General features: G+C 39.5%; 1 protein-coding gene and 1 long non-coding RNA gene across 6 annotated transcripts in view; both read left to right on the forward strand.

Annotated features, from left to right (window-relative positions):
• The window catches only part of MIA2 (MIA SH3 domain ER export factor 2), a 100696-nt gene that overhangs the window by 68484 nt on the left and 12950 nt on the right, over positions 1 to 19262 (forward strand). For 3 of the 5 annotated variants that reach the window (XM_060175459.1, XM_060175462.1, XM_060175461.1), the window contains 7 exons: positions 2517 to 2618; positions 4062 to 4122; positions 4812 to 4847; positions 8634 to 8701; positions 9497 to 9579; positions 11434 to 11562; positions 14921 to 15076. In XM_060175459.1, coding sequence (XP_060031442.1) covers positions 2517 to 2618; positions 4062 to 4122; positions 4812 to 4847; positions 8634 to 8701; positions 9497 to 9579; positions 11434 to 11562; positions 14921 to 15076 — 635 coding nt within the window. The remainder of the gene's footprint in view (positions 1 to 2516; positions 2619 to 4061; positions 4123 to 4811; positions 4848 to 8633; positions 8702 to 9496; positions 9580 to 11433; positions 11563 to 14920; positions 15077 to 19262) is intronic. The other 2 variants (XM_060175460.1, XM_060175463.1) reach the window with 1 other exon arrangement.
• On the forward strand, positions 4856 to 7141 carry LOC132533494 (uncharacterized). Its single transcript, XR_009545386.1, has 2 exons — positions 4856 to 5227; positions 5537 to 7141. It is a non-coding gene; the product is annotated as an uncharacterized LOC132533494 (long non-coding RNA).

Consider the following 19262-nt stretch of genomic DNA (forward strand, 5'->3'; position numbering starts at 1 on the left):
GACTTATACCAGCTTTTACACTACTATTCAAATCCTTAAATTTTGATTATTGGCCAACTATTATCAAATAATTATTTGGCATATAACAGTACTCTCCTGGGTGGTTTAATATTTAAAAATATTTTTGTTGGGTGGGAGCCAATATCATAATGGCTATGCAAAGAGACTCTTGTGCCCAAAACTCCAAAGTCCCAGGTTCAGTCCCCTGTAACACCATAGAAATCAAGCCACTGGATGTCTTACAGAGTAAAATAGAGTTGATAGCTCATAGTAATATTCATATGTAAATTTCTTAACCTATATACAGTGTCATTTAGATTTAGTTAATTTCAGATGGTGGCTTGCAGCTTTTTTATTACTGACATAGTACTAGCACTTTTACCAACTTAATGTTAGAAGTGAATAGTATAACATAGATTTGCTGCTCTAAATGTGTGAAGTAAAATGTTATTTTTTATCTATACCATTGGATTTTCCTTTTATAACATAGTTACTGTTACTAATGAACACACTCGAACTCATAGACTTTACCACTCAGTGAAAGAAGTGTCAAAGAAAATCAGACCATATTTAATTTGTGTGAAAAAACATATTCCAAGTCAACTACACCTCCTTCCTTACTTTTTTGAAACTATGACTTTTTTTTTCTTTTCTGCAGCGCTAGTGCTTTGTGCATGTGTGATTACCACTCCTAGGCTGACTTTTTTCATATTTATTTTATTTTATTTTTTTTCACTTCAGATAGACAGACAGTCAGAGGAGAGACAGTACCCAACATTGCCTCACTGTCCCTGCCGTTTCCCCCAGTGCCTTACTGACCCCATGTGATATCGGGGCATCAAACCTGAGGCTTCATATAGGGTAAGGCACACGGGTGAAGTATACTTGCTTTTTATAACACCTATAAAACCTGTTACTTTTCTGTTTTTTGCCTCCAGGGTTATCGCTGGGGCTCGGTGCCTGCACAATGAATCCTCTGCTCCGGGAAGCCATTTTTTTCCCTTTTTGTTGCTTTTGTTGTTTATCATTGTTGTTGTCATTATTGTTGTCGTTGTTGGATAGGACAGAGAGAAATAGAGAGAGAGGGGGAGAGAAAGACACCTACGGACCTACTTCACTGCTTGTGAAGCGACCCCCCTGCAGGTGGGGAGCCGGGGGCTGGAACTGGGATCCTGGTCCTTGCGCTTTGCACTATGTGCGCTTAACCCACTGCGATACTGCCCAGCCCCCAACCTGTTACCTTTTATAACACCTGACTTGAGGAATGCTTGCTAAGCAAAAGGTAGTACAGTATGTAGAGGTGAAAACTTTTAATGCTGTCGTGCAACATTGTAGCATTTCTGCTGTTCTGTTTCCTATTCATGACAAGGTGATGCATCTTTAGTTAGGTCTCCACATGCCTTTTTCTGTGGTACTCAGTATTATCTTATGGGACCAGTGAGAAATATAGTATAAGGGACCCCCACATGTGAAAGTTGTTATTACTATTTTTGCCTCCAGGATTATTGCTGGGGATCGGTGTTGGCACTTACGTATCCACCGCTCCTGGCGGCAGAGAAATTGAGAGAGGCGGGGAATATGGGGGAGACAAAGAGAGACCATTTGTGAAGAGTCCCCTCCTGCAGGTGGGGAGCCAGGGGGCTCCAACCTGCATCCTGCTGCTACTACTGCTACTTCTGGATCCTTACATTTGGTACTTTGTGCGCTTAACTGTGTGTGCCACTGCCCAGCCCCTGCAAGTCTCTTTGTATGACCACTATATTATCTATATATTTCCAGTACAACACTATATTTCTAGTACAACACACTACTCTGTCCTTTCTATCACCCCCCTCCCCTCTTGATATCTGGCTGTCTCTATCCGATAAGTAAAAATTAAATTTAAAAAATGTTATATGGGGGTCGGGCGGTAGCACATCAGGTTAAGCGCAGGTGGCATGAAGTGCAAGGACCAGCTCAAGGATCCTGGTTCGAGCCCCCAGCTCCCCACCTGCACGGGGGGGGGGGGTTGTCGCTTCACAGGCAGTGAAGCAGGTCTGCAGGTGTCTGTCTTTCTCTCCCCCTCTCTGTCTTCCCCTCCTCTCTCCATTTCACACTGTCCTATCCAACAACAGCAGCAATAATGGGGGGAAATGGCTGCCAGGAGCAGTGGATTCATAGTGTAGGCACTGGGCCCCAGCGATAACCATGGAGGTAAAAAAAAAAAAAAAAGTTATATATGTGATCATGATAGTTGTTAATAATGTCTATCTTTGATAATCTTATTTTTATGTTAAATTTGTGAAAAAAAACTCTTGAAACTCAAATTGTTTTACAGTTTGAGTTATGCTATTAAGTTGCACACCAGAAGTATTCACACAACTATTCCCCCTTGCATGTGGTATTTACAATGGTGTTACTTAAACTGCTTTGGAAATCACCAGTGGGGATATAATTTAAAAGAATTTTAAAAGTATTATTATTTAAATAATTTATTTTATGCCTAATAGTAATAATAGCACCGCTTCTGTTTTAAGGAAATTAACAGTAGAGGAGAATTTCCGGTTAGAGAAAGAAGAGAAACTCTCTAGAGCAGATGAAAAGATCAGTTATGCAGCAGAAGAGCTGGAGACCTACAGGTACTCACCACATCTTAACTACTGTCTTTGTAAAGTGGGGAGACTTTCAGAAATCCAATACCAGAAAAACAAATCGTAAGGCAACACTCTTCCAGAATCAATTTATCTATTTGGCTTCATAATTTCTACTTGGATAGCAGACTATAGTACAACAATGCAAAAAACATCAAAAAGGAACAAAGTGTTAGGCTATAAATTTAAACCTATTATACTAATTGTCTTTGAACATAGGTGATCTTGTTAACATGTTAACATGTAGAAATTTATGAATATTCATCAATTTCAAGATTTTAGGCATACCACGAAAAAGAGAACCTACAATTAAAGTTATAAGGCCATGCTTCCAAGACCAGAGTCTAGTTTTTACTTTGTTTCATCCCTCAGCAACTCCACGGAAATAATAGGAAATGTAAAGAAATAAAAGGCAAGATTCTAGCAGTATACCAAACAGTTGTGATATTTTATTTTACTTTAGGAAGGGGAAGCTTGAGTTTTATGTGAAGGAGAGAATTATCTTTTAAAGGTAGTAACATTTTGTTTCATACTGACCATTATTTCCTAGATGTATATTAAAATGAAAAACACCTGCATCATGCATCTTAAAAAATAAAAATGAACGCCCATGTTCAGTGGAGAAGCAATTGCAGAGGCTGGACCTTCCACCTTCTGCACCCCATGGTGACCTTGGGTCCAGACTCCCAGAGGGATAAAGAATAGGAAAGCTATGGGGGGTGGGGTGGGGAGAATATGGCGTTCTGGTGGTGGGAATTGTGTGGAATAATACCCCTCTTATCTATGGTTTTTGTCAGTGTTTCCTTTTTATAAGTAAAAATTAAAAAAAAGAAAATACAAACATGATAAAAAAATTTTTAAAAGTAAAAATGAGGGGTCAGGCAGTAGTGTAGCAGGTTAAGCGTACATGTTATGTCTCTCTTTCTATCTCTTCCCCTTCCCTCTCAATTCCTGCCTGTCTCTGTCCAATAAATAAGGATAATTAAAAATAAATAAATATATAAAAAGAGCTGCTATTCAATATAATCTTTGCATGACCTTGATTGTAGGTAAATCCCAACAGTAGAGCTCTTATAGTGTTAAAATTTTTATCACGGAAAATAAAATTCTTTAGAATCTCTTAAAGGTAGTTAACATGCAGAATATTTTAGAGTTACACTTTTTAAAGATTTTATTTATTGATTGATGAGAAAGATAGGCGAGAGAAAGAACCAGACATCTTTCTGGTACATGTGCTGCCAGGGATTAAACTCAAGACCTCATGCTTGAGAGTCTGACGCTTTTATCCACTGCGCCACCTCCCAGACCACTAGAGTTACACTTTTTACATGAAACAAAGCACTCTGGATGTTTTAATGAATGTTTCCATGGGGAGAATGTGTTCCATTATTTTTTGGTATATGTTCACAGTAGATTATTTGTTTCTTATAGAAAGAGAGCCAAAGATCTTGAAGAAGAATTGGAGAGAACCATTCATTCTTACCAAGGGCAGGTATATGTGCGTGTGTGTGTGCGTGCGTGTGTGCGTGCGTGTGTGTGTGTGTGTGTAACAGCAAACAAATCCAATTTGTTTGAATTAGAATTTATCTTTTTTACCAGAGCACTACTCAGCTTTGGCTTATGGTGGTCTGGGGGGATTGAACCTGGAACTTTGGAGCCTCAGGCATGAGAGTCTCTTCGCATAACCATTATGAATTAGAATTTCTGTTTCACTATAAGAATATAATTACTTGATTGGTTAGTTGTACACTGTCCTTGAGGGTTTATAGATGACTGTGATATGTTTCTGTGAAGCCAGAGGCTATGGAATGAGGACCCTTGTTAAAAGTTGCCATGCTTCCTGCTGCCTTAGAAATGTGGATTGATAAACAAGAGACTTGTCATTGAGGTCTCAGTCACTGGGGCTCCTTATCTCTTAACTGGCAACTTCTGTTATAGGTGTGATCGTTGCATAAGAAACGTTTGCTACAAAGAATTGTATTTATATTTAGTTTTTGTTTTAGAGGTATAATGAAACAGATACTGAGCATATGAAAATCACCTTAAAGATGTGACTCACTTTTCAGAGATACATGAGCCAGTTTTGAATTTACAAGGAGTGTATTAAACCATAGTGGAGATGGGAATCCGTTTTACTTATGAAATAGTTTTCAGTAGTGTTTTAATGACTTTCTTTTTCAGATTATTTCCCACGAAAAAAAAGCACATGATAATTGGGTAAATATTCAGTTCTATTACGTACTTTTTTTTTTAGTTTGTACTGTTTCTTAAGTGAATAGTGTAAAACATCTACTTTTATTATTATTTTGTTATTGCTGTATTGGGGCTCAGTGGTTTATAGTGTGGTTGTTGTCACGTGGTTACAGTTTCTCCATCTGTCTGTAGAATATTCTCACCCTCAACGTAGGTCCTTTTTCACAATCATGCACCAAGACCCGAGTGCCCTCTCCCTCCCTACCCTTCCTCTCCTTCCTCAGAGTCCTTTGGTGCAATGCCCCACACCCAGTTCACGTTCACTTTGTGTTTGTACCACAAGTACTGGGTGATCTCACAGGTGGAATTTAAGGAATAAAAACAGAAAGGGGGGGAGTCGGGCTGTAGCGCAGTGGGTTAAGCGCAGGTGGCGCAAAGCGCAAGGACCGGCATAAGGATCCCGGTTCGAACCCCGGCTCCCCACCTGCAGGGGAGTCGCTCCACAGGCGGTGAAGCAGGTCTGCAGGTGTCTGTCTTTCTCTCCTCCTCTCTGTCTTCCCCTCCTCTCTCCATTTCTCTCTGTCCTATCCAACAACGACAACAACAATAATAGCTACAACAGTAAAACAACAAGGGCAACAAAAAAAGGGAATAAATAAATAAAATAAATATTAAAAAATTTATAAAAAAAAACAGAAAGGGGAAACACAAAGGTCTGCTTTCATGGAAAACAAAGATAGTACTTTTTTTTTTAAAAAAGGTTTATTTAATTTTACCTGTGGTGAAATTATGTTTCTTATGAACTATCAATAAAGATTTTGTAGGGAGTTGGGTGGTAGCACAGCAGGTTAAGTGCACATGGCATGAAGCACAAGGACTGGCTTAAGGATCCTGATTCAAGCCCCTGGCTCCCCACCTGTAGGGGAGTTGCTTCACAAGCAGTGAAGCAGGTCTGCAGGTGTCTTTCTCTCTCCCTCTGTCTTTCCCTGCTCTCTCCATTTCTGTCTGTCCAACAGCAATAACAACAAGGGCACAAGGGCTACAAAAATGGGAAAACTGGCCCATAGGTAAGCAGTGGATTCATAGTGTAGGCACCGAGCCCCAGTGATAACCCTGGAGGAAAAAAAAAAAGTTACAACATACGTAATCACAAAATCTGATTTTCATTGCTTCCTTATAAGGAGCCCAGAGTCTCTGGGTAATGGAAATGGTTTTAGGGGTTTAGTTTTAGATCCCTACACACATGGAATCTTTTTGATAGTAAATACTTAGATATAGCTAAGTTCCCTTTAAAAAATATTTACATAGTTTATTATTTGACTAGTTAAAATAAGTTTTCTAGTGGATTTCATTAACCAATGTATATTAAAGGTAAATTGACTCAGTCTCTATTCACCACTTTCTTAAGGATTTATTTATTTATGAGAGAGAACCAAAGCATCACTCTGTTTTATACAGTACTAGGGATCAAACTTGGGATCTCATGCTTAAGGGTCCAACTCTTAATCCATACACTACCTCCTGGGCCTAAAAACATAACTTTCAAAATATAAGAAAAATTGCCTATCAAAATAATTCACTTAAGAATTGTGAACTACAGATTAAAATCAACTTTAACTCATCAAATAACAAATTATATAAATATTCAAAAATAAAAGAACTTAACCATATTTGAGTATTGTCCAAAAGATATCCCTGAAACATTAAAATTTTGCAAACCAATGTCTTTAATAGTAAAAAATAATTTTAAAAGTTCCTTATGTAGATATTTTCCCAGTATGTAACCATATAATCAAGTCAGTTATGAAAGAGATTACCATCTCTGGAAAAAAATTAGTATAACTTTGTAAAACCATAAAGATTTAGGGGAGAAATTGTGACATACCACTCAAAATGCAAAGGATTACAAGAAAGTACTATGAGCAACTTTATGCCACTAAATTGCAGAACGTAGAAAAACCAGACAAGTTCTTGGAACCACAGTCTTCTAAAACTGAACCAGAAAAGTCTCCTCAGTGGTCTGGGATGTGGTGCAGTGGAGAAAGCACTGGGCTCTCAGGCGTGAGAGTTCCTGAGCTCAGTCCTGGCAGCACATACACCAGAGTGATATCCCTTTCTTTCTCTCTCTCCTCCAATCTTTCTCATTAATAAATACAATCTTTAGGGGGAAAAAAGGTCCCAGGTGTTATACACTGTTAAGCACACATATTACCAAATGAAAGGACCCGGTTCGAGCCCCCTCTACCCACCTGCGGGGTGGTGCTTCATGAGTGGTGAAGCAGGCGTATGTCTTTCTTTCCCCTTTTCCTTTCTTTATTTTTTAATTTTTGTGTTATCTCTATTTATTTATTGGATAGAGATAGTCAGAAATTAAGAGGGGAGGGAGATATAGGGAGGAAGACACCTACAGCCCTGCTTCACCACCGGTGAAGCTTTCCCCCTGCACGTGGGGACTGGGGCTTCTAATCCCGGCCCTTGTGCTCCGTAATGTGTGTGCTCAACCAGGTGAGCCACCACCCAGCCCCTCTCTCCCCTTCTTCTGTCTCTCTTGTTTCTCTCAATTTCTCTCTGTCATATCTAATAAGTAAAGAACCCCAAAAAACAAAGACAGGAAAAATGGCCACAACTGGGAGTGGTGAATTTGTAGCGCTGACACCAAGTCCAATAACAAAATAAAATTAAAAAACAAAATAAAGTCTCTATCCAATAACAAAATAAAATCTAAAAAAAATTAAAAAGAGAAGTGTTAAAAAGTTGTATGTAGGGAGTCAGGCGGTAGTGCAGCAAGTTAAGCACACGTGGCGCAAAGTGCAGGGACTGGCTCAAGGATCCCAGTTCGAGCCCCCGGCTCCTCACCGGCAGGGGAGTCGCTTCACAGGCGGTGAAGCAGGTCTGCAGGTGTCTGTCTTTCTCTCCCCCCTATCTGTCTTCCCCTCCTCTCTCCATTTCTCTCTATCCTATCCAACAACGACGACATCAACAACAATAATAGCTACAACAACAATGGAAACAACAAGGGCAACAAAATAAATAAATATTAAAAAAAAAATTAGGGAGTCGGGCTGTAGCGCAGCGGGTTAAGCGCAGGTGGCGCAAAGCACAAGGACCGGCATAAGGATCCCGGTTCGAACCCCGGCTCCCCACCTGCAGGGGAGTCGCTCCACAGGCGGTGAAGCAGGTCTGCAGGTGTCTGTCTTTCTCTCCTCCTCTCTGTCTTCCCCTCCTCTCTCCATTTCTCTCTGTCCTATCCAACAACGACAACAACAATAATAACTACAACAATAAAACAACAAGGGCAACAAAAGGGAATAAATAAATAAAATAAATATAAAAAATTTTTTAAAAAGCTGTATGTATTGATTCTAAGTATTTGTGATACTTGTACAGTTACATTTCACTTTAAGTTTGTATGAAAATTCTTTTTTTTTTTTTTTTTTTTTTTGCCTCCAGGGTTCTCACTGGGGCTCGTTGCCTGCACCGTGAATCCACTGCTCCTGGAGGCCATTTTTTCCCATTTTTGTTGCCCTTGTTATTGTTGCCATTGCTGCTGTTGTTGTTGGATAGGACAGAGAGAAATGGAGAGAGGAGGGGAAGACAGAGAGGGGGAGAGAAAGACAGACACCTGCAGACCTGCTTCACCGCCTGTGAAGCGACTCCCCTGCAGGTGGGGTGCTGGGGGCTCGAACTGGGATGCCTATGCCGGTCCTTGTGCTTCGCACCATGTTTACTTAATCCGATGCGCCACCGTCCGGCCCTCTGAATATACTTTTAATGTATGTGTATTTTATGTATATTTTTATTTACTTTAAGTTGGCAGCTCGGACCACTGAAAGAAACCTTAATGATTTAAGGAAAGAAAATGCTCACAATAGACAAAAGTAAGTATTTTAGTTGTTGTACTTTAAAAACTTAGAGTTACCACTTTTATTTTTCATTGTTATTCTGTTAACTCGTTAAAACTATACATTAGAAAACTATAGCGAGCTCAGTATATTTAGTGGTAACAATATTAATTTTACTAAGGGTTAGCATATTTAACATATCTTTTATTTAGCAGTGGTATTAAAGTTAGGATTGGATTCATCTGATTCACTTCACAGTGGAAAGCCTATCTGACTCAGGAGTTCTGTGTTTGGATCCTGGTACTTTTATTTTGAAAACAATCATTTAGCCTCCTAACCTCAATTTCTCCTAGTTGTAAAATGATATAGACTTGACCAGACTGGCCTTGCTCCTTTTATTTCTAAAATGTGGATTCTGTGATCTAGTCCTCATTGTAGTCTTGCTTTTGAAGTAAAAAGCAGAATTATTCCAAACTTTGATAAATATCACTACTTCTATACAAAAAAGAGAGAGACAGAGAGAAGAAGAAGAAGAAGAAGAAAGAAGAAGAGGAAGAAGAAGAGGAAGAAGAAGGAGGAAGAAGAAGAGGAAGAAAAAGGAGGAAGAAGAAGAAGAAGAAAGAAATCTGTCACCTCAGTCCTCATATTGGGGGACACAGAAGGGCCTCTGGGGGAGAATCATCAAAGATGTGGCATTATTAATCATCTTCTGTGGCATTATTAAGATAGTAAAAAGTGACTTGTGCTTTATAATGACTTTTTTTTTTTTTCTTGAAATGTGGATGTTTCTGTTGGACTAGTAACTTAGAGATATTTGTTCTTTATTTGCAGATTAACTGAAACAGAGTTAAAATTTGAACTTTTAGAAAAAGATCCTTATGCACTTGATGCTCCAAATACATCATTTGGCAGAGGTAGTCTTTTTTATTTTAACCCCTCATTTAAAATCCATCTTTCTATATATGAATATATACTGCACATAAAGTTTATATTGCTGTAAGTTAGCACTATTATTTATAAATACTGTCGATTTTGGAGTAGGATTTTATCCTAAATTCTCCCACTGTCTCCCAAATCTCTGAATTTTGTTTCCATAGCAGTAATATAAATAACTGTCCCTCCCTGTCTCAGTGGGATTTTGTTAAGATTTTGTTTTTAGCATCTCAGCCTCCTTTAATAGCAGAGCGATTGGCACATACTAATAATCTTTTGGGGGGAGAATTGGTAAGGAGTACTTACAGCTATCATGTTGTGAGTATTTACACATTTTAGCTATTCTATGAAATTTGCTTATAAAAAATAAGAACTAATGCATGTACAATCTGTTGTATTTACTGTCGAATGGAAAACATTAATTCCCCAATAAAGAAATTAAAAAAAAGAACTAAAACAATTGGCTTTTAATGACTTAGAAGTTTTCATTAAAAAGGTGGAAACCCATAACAATCTGAATTTAAATTTGCTTTTAACTACCCTGCAAAAGAGAGGCAATTTTTGTAAGATATAATTAGTCTGTTCACCATGAGATAACATTTTAAATGATCTCTTGTTATTCAGATTACTTTAAATTTATCAAAATAATTTTAGTTGAACTGAGTTGTACTTCTGAATAGTGAAAATGAATCTATAATTTCATTCTAATAACTGTTGAAAATTATAAAAATCACTTTTCAGAGTCTAGTTTAGTTAAAATGAAAGTCCATTTCTACATTTTTAAAAATAGCAAGTTACATGTAGGGAGAGGCAGAAGAGAACTTTGGGGTCCTGGGCATAATGAAATTATTCTCATGTGTCAATGACTTCACTGTAAATATTACCCCCCCATAAAAAATAGCAGATTACTATGAATTCAAGTATAGTAAAATTTGAGAGGGGGAATATACAGAAGGCTTTTTTGTCTGAACCTACTATAAAAATTTCAGAGGGTAAAGTAAATAAATAATGCTTTGGTTTTTAGTTACAAATATATGACATATATATAAATATATATATTATAAAAATGTAGTACTTTTAAAAAGCATCTTTTAGTGATACTTAAATTTTGCTTGAGAGTGGTGACATTTGTGAAATGGCAGGGCTCTCAGTTATATGGTTTATAGATATGGTGATTTATTTGATTAGTTAGTATACTGTCTTTTCATTTCTAATGAATCAAAAGTAACACTCAGTGCCTCAGAATTGTATTTACCTATTTATTTTGGAGTGGAAAAGATAACATAGTGGTTACACAAAGAAACTCTTCCACCTGAGACTCTAAGGGCTCAGGTTCAACCCAAACCACCAAAAGCCAGAGCTGGTTAAAAAAAAAGAAAAAAAGAAAAAAAAAGTGAGAAAATTTTTTGCTTTTTTCCCCCTACTTTTTAATTCTGAGCTTTAATAAAAAAAAAAATCATAGCCCATCACAGCCTGTGATCGAAACTGAGCCCTTCCATGTTACAACTTTCAGTAGCGGAAATATCTGGCAGGATCCTGCCATTAAAAACAAAACAAACAGATTTATCAGAATTCCAAAAATTTCACCATCCTGTTACTTAATATTCTACGGTTCTTAAAAAGTGAATTAGTTACTAAGAAAATAACTTGATAGACATTGAAAACACGGGGCTTCATATTTAATCCTTTTCCATATCAGTAAAATGTCAGCCATAGTTATTGTTCAGGGCATGGAGTACATCTAAACTGAATGATGATCGTTGAACTGGGATTTCTAGTCTGTAGTCTAGCTGATCAAAATCATGGATTGAAATATGCTGTTTTAATCATTCCAGAGCATTCCCCATATGGCCACGCGCCATTGGGTCGACCTTCACCTGAAACGAGAGCTTTTCTCTCCCCTCCAACTCTGTTGGAGGGTCCACTCAGGCTCTCGCCTTTGCCTCCAGGGGGAGGAGGAAGAGGTATATTGTTTAAACGTTTTTATTACTCTATATTTCTTCCTTTATATCTTCATCTCCACTTATCTTTAAAATGATCATTAAAATAGACTTTTGGAAAATACAGGCAATTCCTTGCACTTTATAGTGGTATAGAACGCAAAACACAGCTACATTTGATCAAGGATGTGATGGATATTGTTTTAAATAATATTTTCAGACTAATTTTAAATATATATTTTTTAAGTTTTACTTATTTTGGATAGAGACAGAGTAATTGAGAGGAAGGGCAAGATACAGAGGAAGAGAAAAAGAGACAGAGGCCTTCAGCACTGATTTAGTGCTCAGGAAGCTTCCTCCCTGCAGGTGGGGACCAGGAGCTTGAACCTGGGTCCTTAGATAGTATGCCAAGAGCACTCTGCCACGTGTGCCACCACCTGGCCCTCTTAAAAACTAAATTAAGCTACATAGTATAAAACTTTCTAGGGTACAAAAAATACAATTAGCAGTATGACCTAATGTAAAAGTATATTTTGATAAAACATCAGACTATGTTTTTTTTTTTTTTAAAGGTATGTCATCTCTATTATAGAAAGTCAGAAGTACACTTTCTTAGAGTTTTTCTTAGAGTTTCTCAGAGTTGAGGAATTCAAGAGTACTGTCTTGTATGCAGAGTTTTAATGGGAGCCTAAAAGGACATCTGAATCCTTTGTTAGAACTTTGAGAAACAAACCCAAGATTGCCTTACCTGTTTTTGAGAACTGTTGGAGCTGTGCTTCAAACTCACCAAATCAGCTCTCAGCCTCTGTACCTGGACTTGTCTGTGTTTGATCTCTCATCATCCTTTTTCCAATTTCTTTATTAAAATTTTTGTTCGTTTACGTGGTACTGGGGGTTAAACCCAAGACCTCACACATACAAGGCATGTGCTTTATCCGTGGAGCGCATCCCTGGCCACTGTTAATTTGTTATTGTTATTATTATTGAATTGTGGCAAACTCTCATCTCCTACTTCATGTTTCATAAGTGTTTCACCAGTGTCAAGCCCTCATTCTTCACTTTTATCAGTGATTTTAGCATATTGAATCTCAAATAGGAACAGCAAGTAGTGAGTGGGACTAAGATAAATGATCAGCTCAACTCTAGTGCAGGGAGCTTTGTTTAGGGAAAGAGGTTGAGTTGTCAGCTGACACATGGAGTCCTAGGAAAGTTTTGTCCTGAGCACTCTTAAGACCCTCCCTTACTTTTCAAATTCATATATTTGTTCTAATGTACCCTAAGCCCACCCCACCCCTTCATCTATGGTATGAAATATATTTTATATCATTAAAACACCAGTATAGAGTAGAAACCAGTCATATGAAATAATTCCATTTTTTTTGATGCTTTCTCATTTTTTGGACTCAGTTCTATTTCATTTTAAAAGCCCTGCTTAGCAAGGCTAGATTCATTTTGATGTACCACAGGTGCATACAAACAGTGCCCTAGAGAGAAGGGTGTAAGTGGCCAGCCTGCAAAGGGGAATCACTGGGAGCTGAATGACTAAAGTCAAGGATTGCTTGTAGTCAATTAACTTTTAGAATAAGAGTAAAAAATTACTTTTGGTTTCTCCTCTCTTTAAATTCTTTCATTTCATCTACTTTTTAAATTACTATCAATGTATGTGTTTAGAATATTTGCAAGGATTTTTTTTATATGTTGCAAAAAGCTACAGAAGTTCTAGGTAAGTTAACAAGTCTTAAAAGAGTTGCTTCATACTGAAGATTTTTATGTAAGTAAATGATACCCTCCCCCCCCTTTATTTCCCTTAGTTCATTGTAAATATCTTTTGGTCTGAATACAAACTTATATTTATATTCTCTGTAGAATTTCCAAGCTTTTAATTTTTTTTTAACCTGTAGTTAAACCTATAGTTTTGGTCCTCTGTAATTAAGCAACAAGGGAATGTCTTCAGTGACTCCTTTAACAGTCTGTAATCAATACTTGTACATTTCTTGCCAATTTAATGTTATGCTTCCCCAGCCTTCACATGAGCTGATTAAAGGGTGAGCATACTAGGAGGAGAGACTCGGGGAGTTTAATGGAATGTCTGTCAGGAAAGAGATAGTGGAGCTTCTGATATTAAATTGATTGGCATCCTGACTCTACAAAGGAGAAGAAACAGAACCGTTAAACAATTGCTGCTGTTTACTAGAAGAGCGAGGTGTGCAGGAGCACGGACACGCATGTTGCGGTCCCGAATTTGCTCTCACGGTACTATCAGTAGCCAGGCCGTGTCTTAAAAAGGGGGGCAGGGGGTACGGCAGTAGCGCAGCAGGTTAAGCGCACATGACGCGAAACTCAAGGACCTATGTAAGGATCCCAGTTCGAGCCCCCAGCTCCCCACCTGCAGGGGGAATCACTTGACAATCGGTGAAGCAGATCTGCAGGTGTCTGTCTTTCTCCCTCTGTCTTCCCCTCCTCTCTCCATTTCTCTCTGTCTTATCTAACAATGACGGCATCAATAACAACAATAATAACTACAACAACAGGGAGTCGGGCGGGTAGTGCAGCAGCTTAAGCGCAGGTGGCGCAAAGCACAAGGACCGGTGTAAGGATCCTGGTTCAAGCCCCCGACTCGCCACCTGCAGGGGAGTCACTTCACAAGCGGTGAAGCAGGTCAACAGGTGTCTGTCTTTCTCTCCCCTTCTCTGTCTTCCCCTCCTCTCTCCATTTCTCTCTGTCCTATCCAACAACGACAACAATAATAATAACTACAACAATAAAACAGCAAGGGCAACAAAAGGGAATAAATAAATAAATATAAAAATATATTGACTTAATATTTTCAACTTACATTTAGCCAGAGTTCGTTGAAATGATGACAGTGATACCACTTAGAATGAATTTTATAAACGTATTGATGTGTGTAGCAAAATTATTTTTTTCATGTTTCAGTAGTAGCTTCAGTAGTAAAGTTATCATCTAATATGTCTTCAGGAAATTCTGTTGGAATCTGTTTTTAGGTTTTTTTTTAATATTTATTCTCTTTTGTTGCCTTGTTTTATTGTTGTGATTATTGTTGTTGTTATTGATGTTGTCATTGTTGGATAGGACAGAGAGAAATGGGAAGAGGAGGGGAAGACAGAGGGGGAGAGAAAGACAGACACCTGCAGACCTGCTTCACCGCCTGTGAAGCGACTCCCCTGCAGGTGGGGAGCCGGGGGCTCGAACCGGGATCCTTACGCCAGTCCTTGCGCTTTGCACCACCAGCGCTTAACCCGCTGTGCTACCGCCCAACTCCCCTGCTTTTAGGTTTTATAGGTGTCTTGATTTTATTTGATGATAGGTCTTTTAATTCTTCTTCAGAGCAAACTGAATTTTTTTCTTCTTCTTTAATTAGGTTCAAGAGGCCCAGGGAACCACCTGGAACATGAAGTCACCAATGAAAGAGGTGAACCAAGCAGTAGGTTACTCGACCCTCACAGAGCACCTTCTGACACCGGGTCCCTTTCTCCTCCTTGGGACCATGATCGGAGAATGATACTTCCTCCATCAGGTGTGGAAAGAGTATTGTCATATTGACAGGAAAGGCAGGGGAGGTGTGCAGAAGGTGAAAGAAAAAGGAATGCAAGGCTGGGCGGTGGTGCATCTGGTTGAGCGCACATGTTACAGTGCACAAGGACCCAGGTTCAAGCCCCCTGTCTCCACCTGCTGGGGGAGCTTCATGAGTGGTAAAATAGGGCTGCAGGTGACTCTCTGTCTCTCTCCCTCTCTATCCCCCCTTCTTCTCAATATCTGGCTGTCTCTATCCAATAAATAAATAAAGATAATAAAAAAATTAAAAGGAAAAGGAATGCAGGTATGTACTACATTAAGACAAGCCGTGAGGAGTTGGGCGGTAGCGCAGCGGGTTAAGCGCAAGTGGCACAAAGCACAAGGACCGGCATAAGGATCCCAGTTCGAGCCCCTGGCTCCCCACCTGCAGGGGAGTCGCTTCACAGGCGGTGAAGCAGGTCTGCAGGTGTCTGTCTTTCTCTCCCCCTCTCTGTCTTCCCCTCCTCTCTCCATTTCTCTTTGTTCTATCCAACAATGATGACATCAATAATGACAACAATAACAATAACTACAACAATAAAACAAGGGCTACAAAAGGAAAAATAAATAAATTTAAAAATAAAAAAAAAGACAAGCCATGATGCATATTTGAAAACAACACTAACAAAACTTTCTAAGCAGAATAATTGGGAGTGGTTGTATTCACTACAGAGTTATTTCACTTCCCAAATGGAATATCTTTGTTTTTTTTTCTTGCTCGTAGAATTAATTCATATGTGGAGAGTTGGGCGGTAGTGCAGCGGGTTAAGCGCACATGGCGCAAAGTGCAAGGACTGGTGTAAGGATCCCGGTTCCAGCCTCCAGCTCCCCACCTGCAGGAGAGTCGCTTCACAAGTGGTGAAGCAGGTCTGCAGGTGTCTGTCTTTCTCTCCCCTCTCTGTCTCCCCTTCCTCTCTCCATTTCTCTCTGTCCTATCCAACAATGATGACAACAATAACTACAACAATAAAACAATAAGGGCAACAAAAAGGGAATAAATAAATATTAAAAAAAGTTAAACAAAAAGAATTAATTCATATTTATTTAGTAAACCTAAACAGTGCAGAGATGTATTATTAGGGCACTGAAAAAAAAAAACCCTGTTGGTTGGGGGTAGATAGCATAATGGTTATGCAAAGAGATTCTCATGCCTGAGGCTCCAAAGTCTGGAATTCAATCCCTCACACCACCATAAGCCAGAGCTGAGCAGTGCTCTGGTGAAACCAAATGGAACAAAACAGAACACCAAAACAAAACAAAAAAGACACCTGTCTCATCATGTTAACATGCCCTTTCCAGAAGTTAACATTATAACTTCTTTTTTTTTAAGATGTATGTATTTTTTTAAATATTTATTTATTTCCTTTTTGTCGCCCTTGTTTTTATTGTTGTTGTAATTACTATTGTTGTTATTGATGTCATCGTTGTTGGATAGGGTTATCACTGGGGCTCGGTGTCTGCACTATAAATCCACTGCTCCTGGAGGCTATTTTTTCCCTTTTTGTTGCCCTTGTTGTCATTGGATAGGACAGAGAGAAATGGAGAGAGGAAGGGAAGACAGAGGGAGAGAGAAAGACACCTGTAGACCTGCTTCGCCACCCGTGAAGTAACTCCCCTGCAGGTGGGGAGCCGGGGCTCGAACTGGGGTCCTTGCGCTTTGCGGCACATGCGCTTAACCCGCTGTGCTACCACCCGACTCCCTATAACTTCTTCTTTTCTTTTTTTTCATTTTTAAGATTTTATTTATTAATAAAGAGGGAGAGAAAGAAAGAGAGCCAGAACATCACTCTGGATCATAGGGAGCCGGGGATCAATCTCAGAACCTCATGCTTCCAAGTTAAGTGCTTTACTCACTGCACCACCTCTAAGACCTTTTTTTTTTTTTTTTTGTTTAATGAGAAAGATAGGAGGAGAGAGAAAGAGCCAGACATCACTCTGGTACATGCGCTGCTAGGGACTGAACTCAAGCCCTCACGCTTGAGAATCTAATGCTTTATCCACTGCGCCACCTCCTGGACCATATAGGACCTTTTTGACATGCATTCTAAACATGGGTGTAGATTCCTTTGTCACTTCTGTGTAGAGCACACACATTATCACGCACAAGGCCCTGGGTTCAAGCCACAGCACCACACAGTGTGGGAAGTACCAGTCACGGTGAAGCAGTCAGTGGTGGATCTCACTCTTTCTGTTTAAATCAAAAAGCCAGTAAGTCAGCCTGGTCAGGATGAGACAAACCCTGCTTGAGGCTGCAAGTCAAACACCATCGAGATAAAACCTGAGGAGGAAGGAAGCCTTTGGACATTTTCAGGCCTCCCTATTTCATGACCTTACCTGACTCTGCCATTTAATTATTCTTAAATTCAAAGTACAAAGGGAGAACTCAGTTTAGATCTCAGTTGTCGGCAGAGGCCTTTTCTCCCACTGGGATAATTCATGCCCGTTGAGACAGCTTTTGCTTAGATTCTGCAAAGGAAAAGAAATGTGCCATTAAAACTCGCAGCACCAGGGGGTCGGGCAGTAGCACAGTGGGTTAAGTGCACGTGGCGCAAAGCGCATGGACCAGCCTAAGGAACCTGGTTCGAGCCCCTGGCTCCCCACCTGCGGGGGGGGGTTACTTCACAAATGGTGAAGCAGGTCTGTAGGTGTCTATCTTTCTCTCCCCCTCTCTCGTCTCCCCATCTCTCTCAATTTCTCTCTGTCCTATCCAAAAACAGCAACATCAATGGCAACAATAACAATAACTACAACAACAAGGGTAACAAAATGGGAAAAAATAACCTCCAGGAGCAGTGGCTTCATAGTGCAGGCACCAAGCCCCAGCAATAAGCCTGGAGGCAAAAAAAAAAAAAAAACTAAAAAAAAACTGCCAGCACCTTTCCTAAATTGTACTGTGTGAGCACTGGGAGCTCATTAAATATTGTTCCAGTGACTCTGGTTGATGCCAGACAGTTTCCTCGGCTCTTTGTGGGAGAGGTGTCAGTAAGGTCCCATGGGACTGAGTCAGGCAAACATTGTACATTGTGAACACAGTGCACATTGTGAACCGAGGCTTCGGACAGGCGTGGAAGGTAGTTCTCATATCGGTAAGGCTAGGAGAGTCATACAGTTCATCCCCTTATGCCTCCCCACAGTTTGGAGCTGGGCATACTTATTATCACTAATATATATATATATATATAAATTTATTTACTCATTTATTTATTAAAATTTTATTTATTTATTTATGAGAAAGATTGGAAGAAAGAGAAAGAGAGAGAACCAGACACCACTCTGGTACATGTGCTGCTGGGGATTGGACTCAGAACCTCATGTTTAAGAGCCCAGTGCTTTACCCGCTGCACCACCTCCTGGACCACCCTATTGACTTATTTTTAGTGAACCAGAGATACAGAGAGAGACCAGAGCACTGCTCAGCTCTGGTTTATGGTGGTGCTAGGGATTGAACACAGGACCCTAGAGCCTCAGGCATGAAAGCCTTTTGCAGAACCATTATGCTGTCTCCCCAGCTCTGTCAGGCATACTTCTACCTAACCCATGAGAGCCTAGCATCACCTGTCAACAATGACACAGACTATCTTGCCATGAATAATGAGTTCCACAAGGATTGAAGAATCACCATTCTGACGTCCTAGACTTGTCCGAGGAAGAAAAGAATGGGTGTGTAAGATTGCAGGTTGAGCCAGGCTGTACACAGATCTGCCGTCCAGGGCACCGCGAGCCTCAGGCAGCACTGTGAGCTGCCTTCATCGACTGAGCCTGAGAGTTTTTATCTGAAAGGTTCTGGAGCTAAGTATTTGGGAGCTAAATCTCAAAATACAGAGGTTACAGAATATTCCCTCACTGATGACCCTTCATGATACTTGTTTTGTTTGGGTGACTGTTTCTTTTCACCAGTGTTTTGCTAAATTTCTTGGTATGTTTAACACTATCTTCTGATTTCCCTTCCTTGGCTAAGAGCTCTCTCTTCAAAATCCTTCTTGATATAGCCACTTCCTTCACTGTTACTAAAATTGAAAATTAAATGAATATATTTCACTCAGTTCTATTTATATACTGTTTTATACATGGTAATGGAAGCTTTCAAAACCTAGAATAGCATATTATGCTGTTCCATTAGTAAAATATACAGTTTTTCTAAAGTTGCC

Source organism: Erinaceus europaeus, chromosome 16 (genome assembly GCF_950295315.1).
Source record: "Erinaceus europaeus chromosome 16, mEriEur2.1, whole genome shotgun sequence".
Taxonomy (NCBI): domain Eukaryota; kingdom Metazoa; phylum Chordata; class Mammalia; order Eulipotyphla; family Erinaceidae; genus Erinaceus; species Erinaceus europaeus.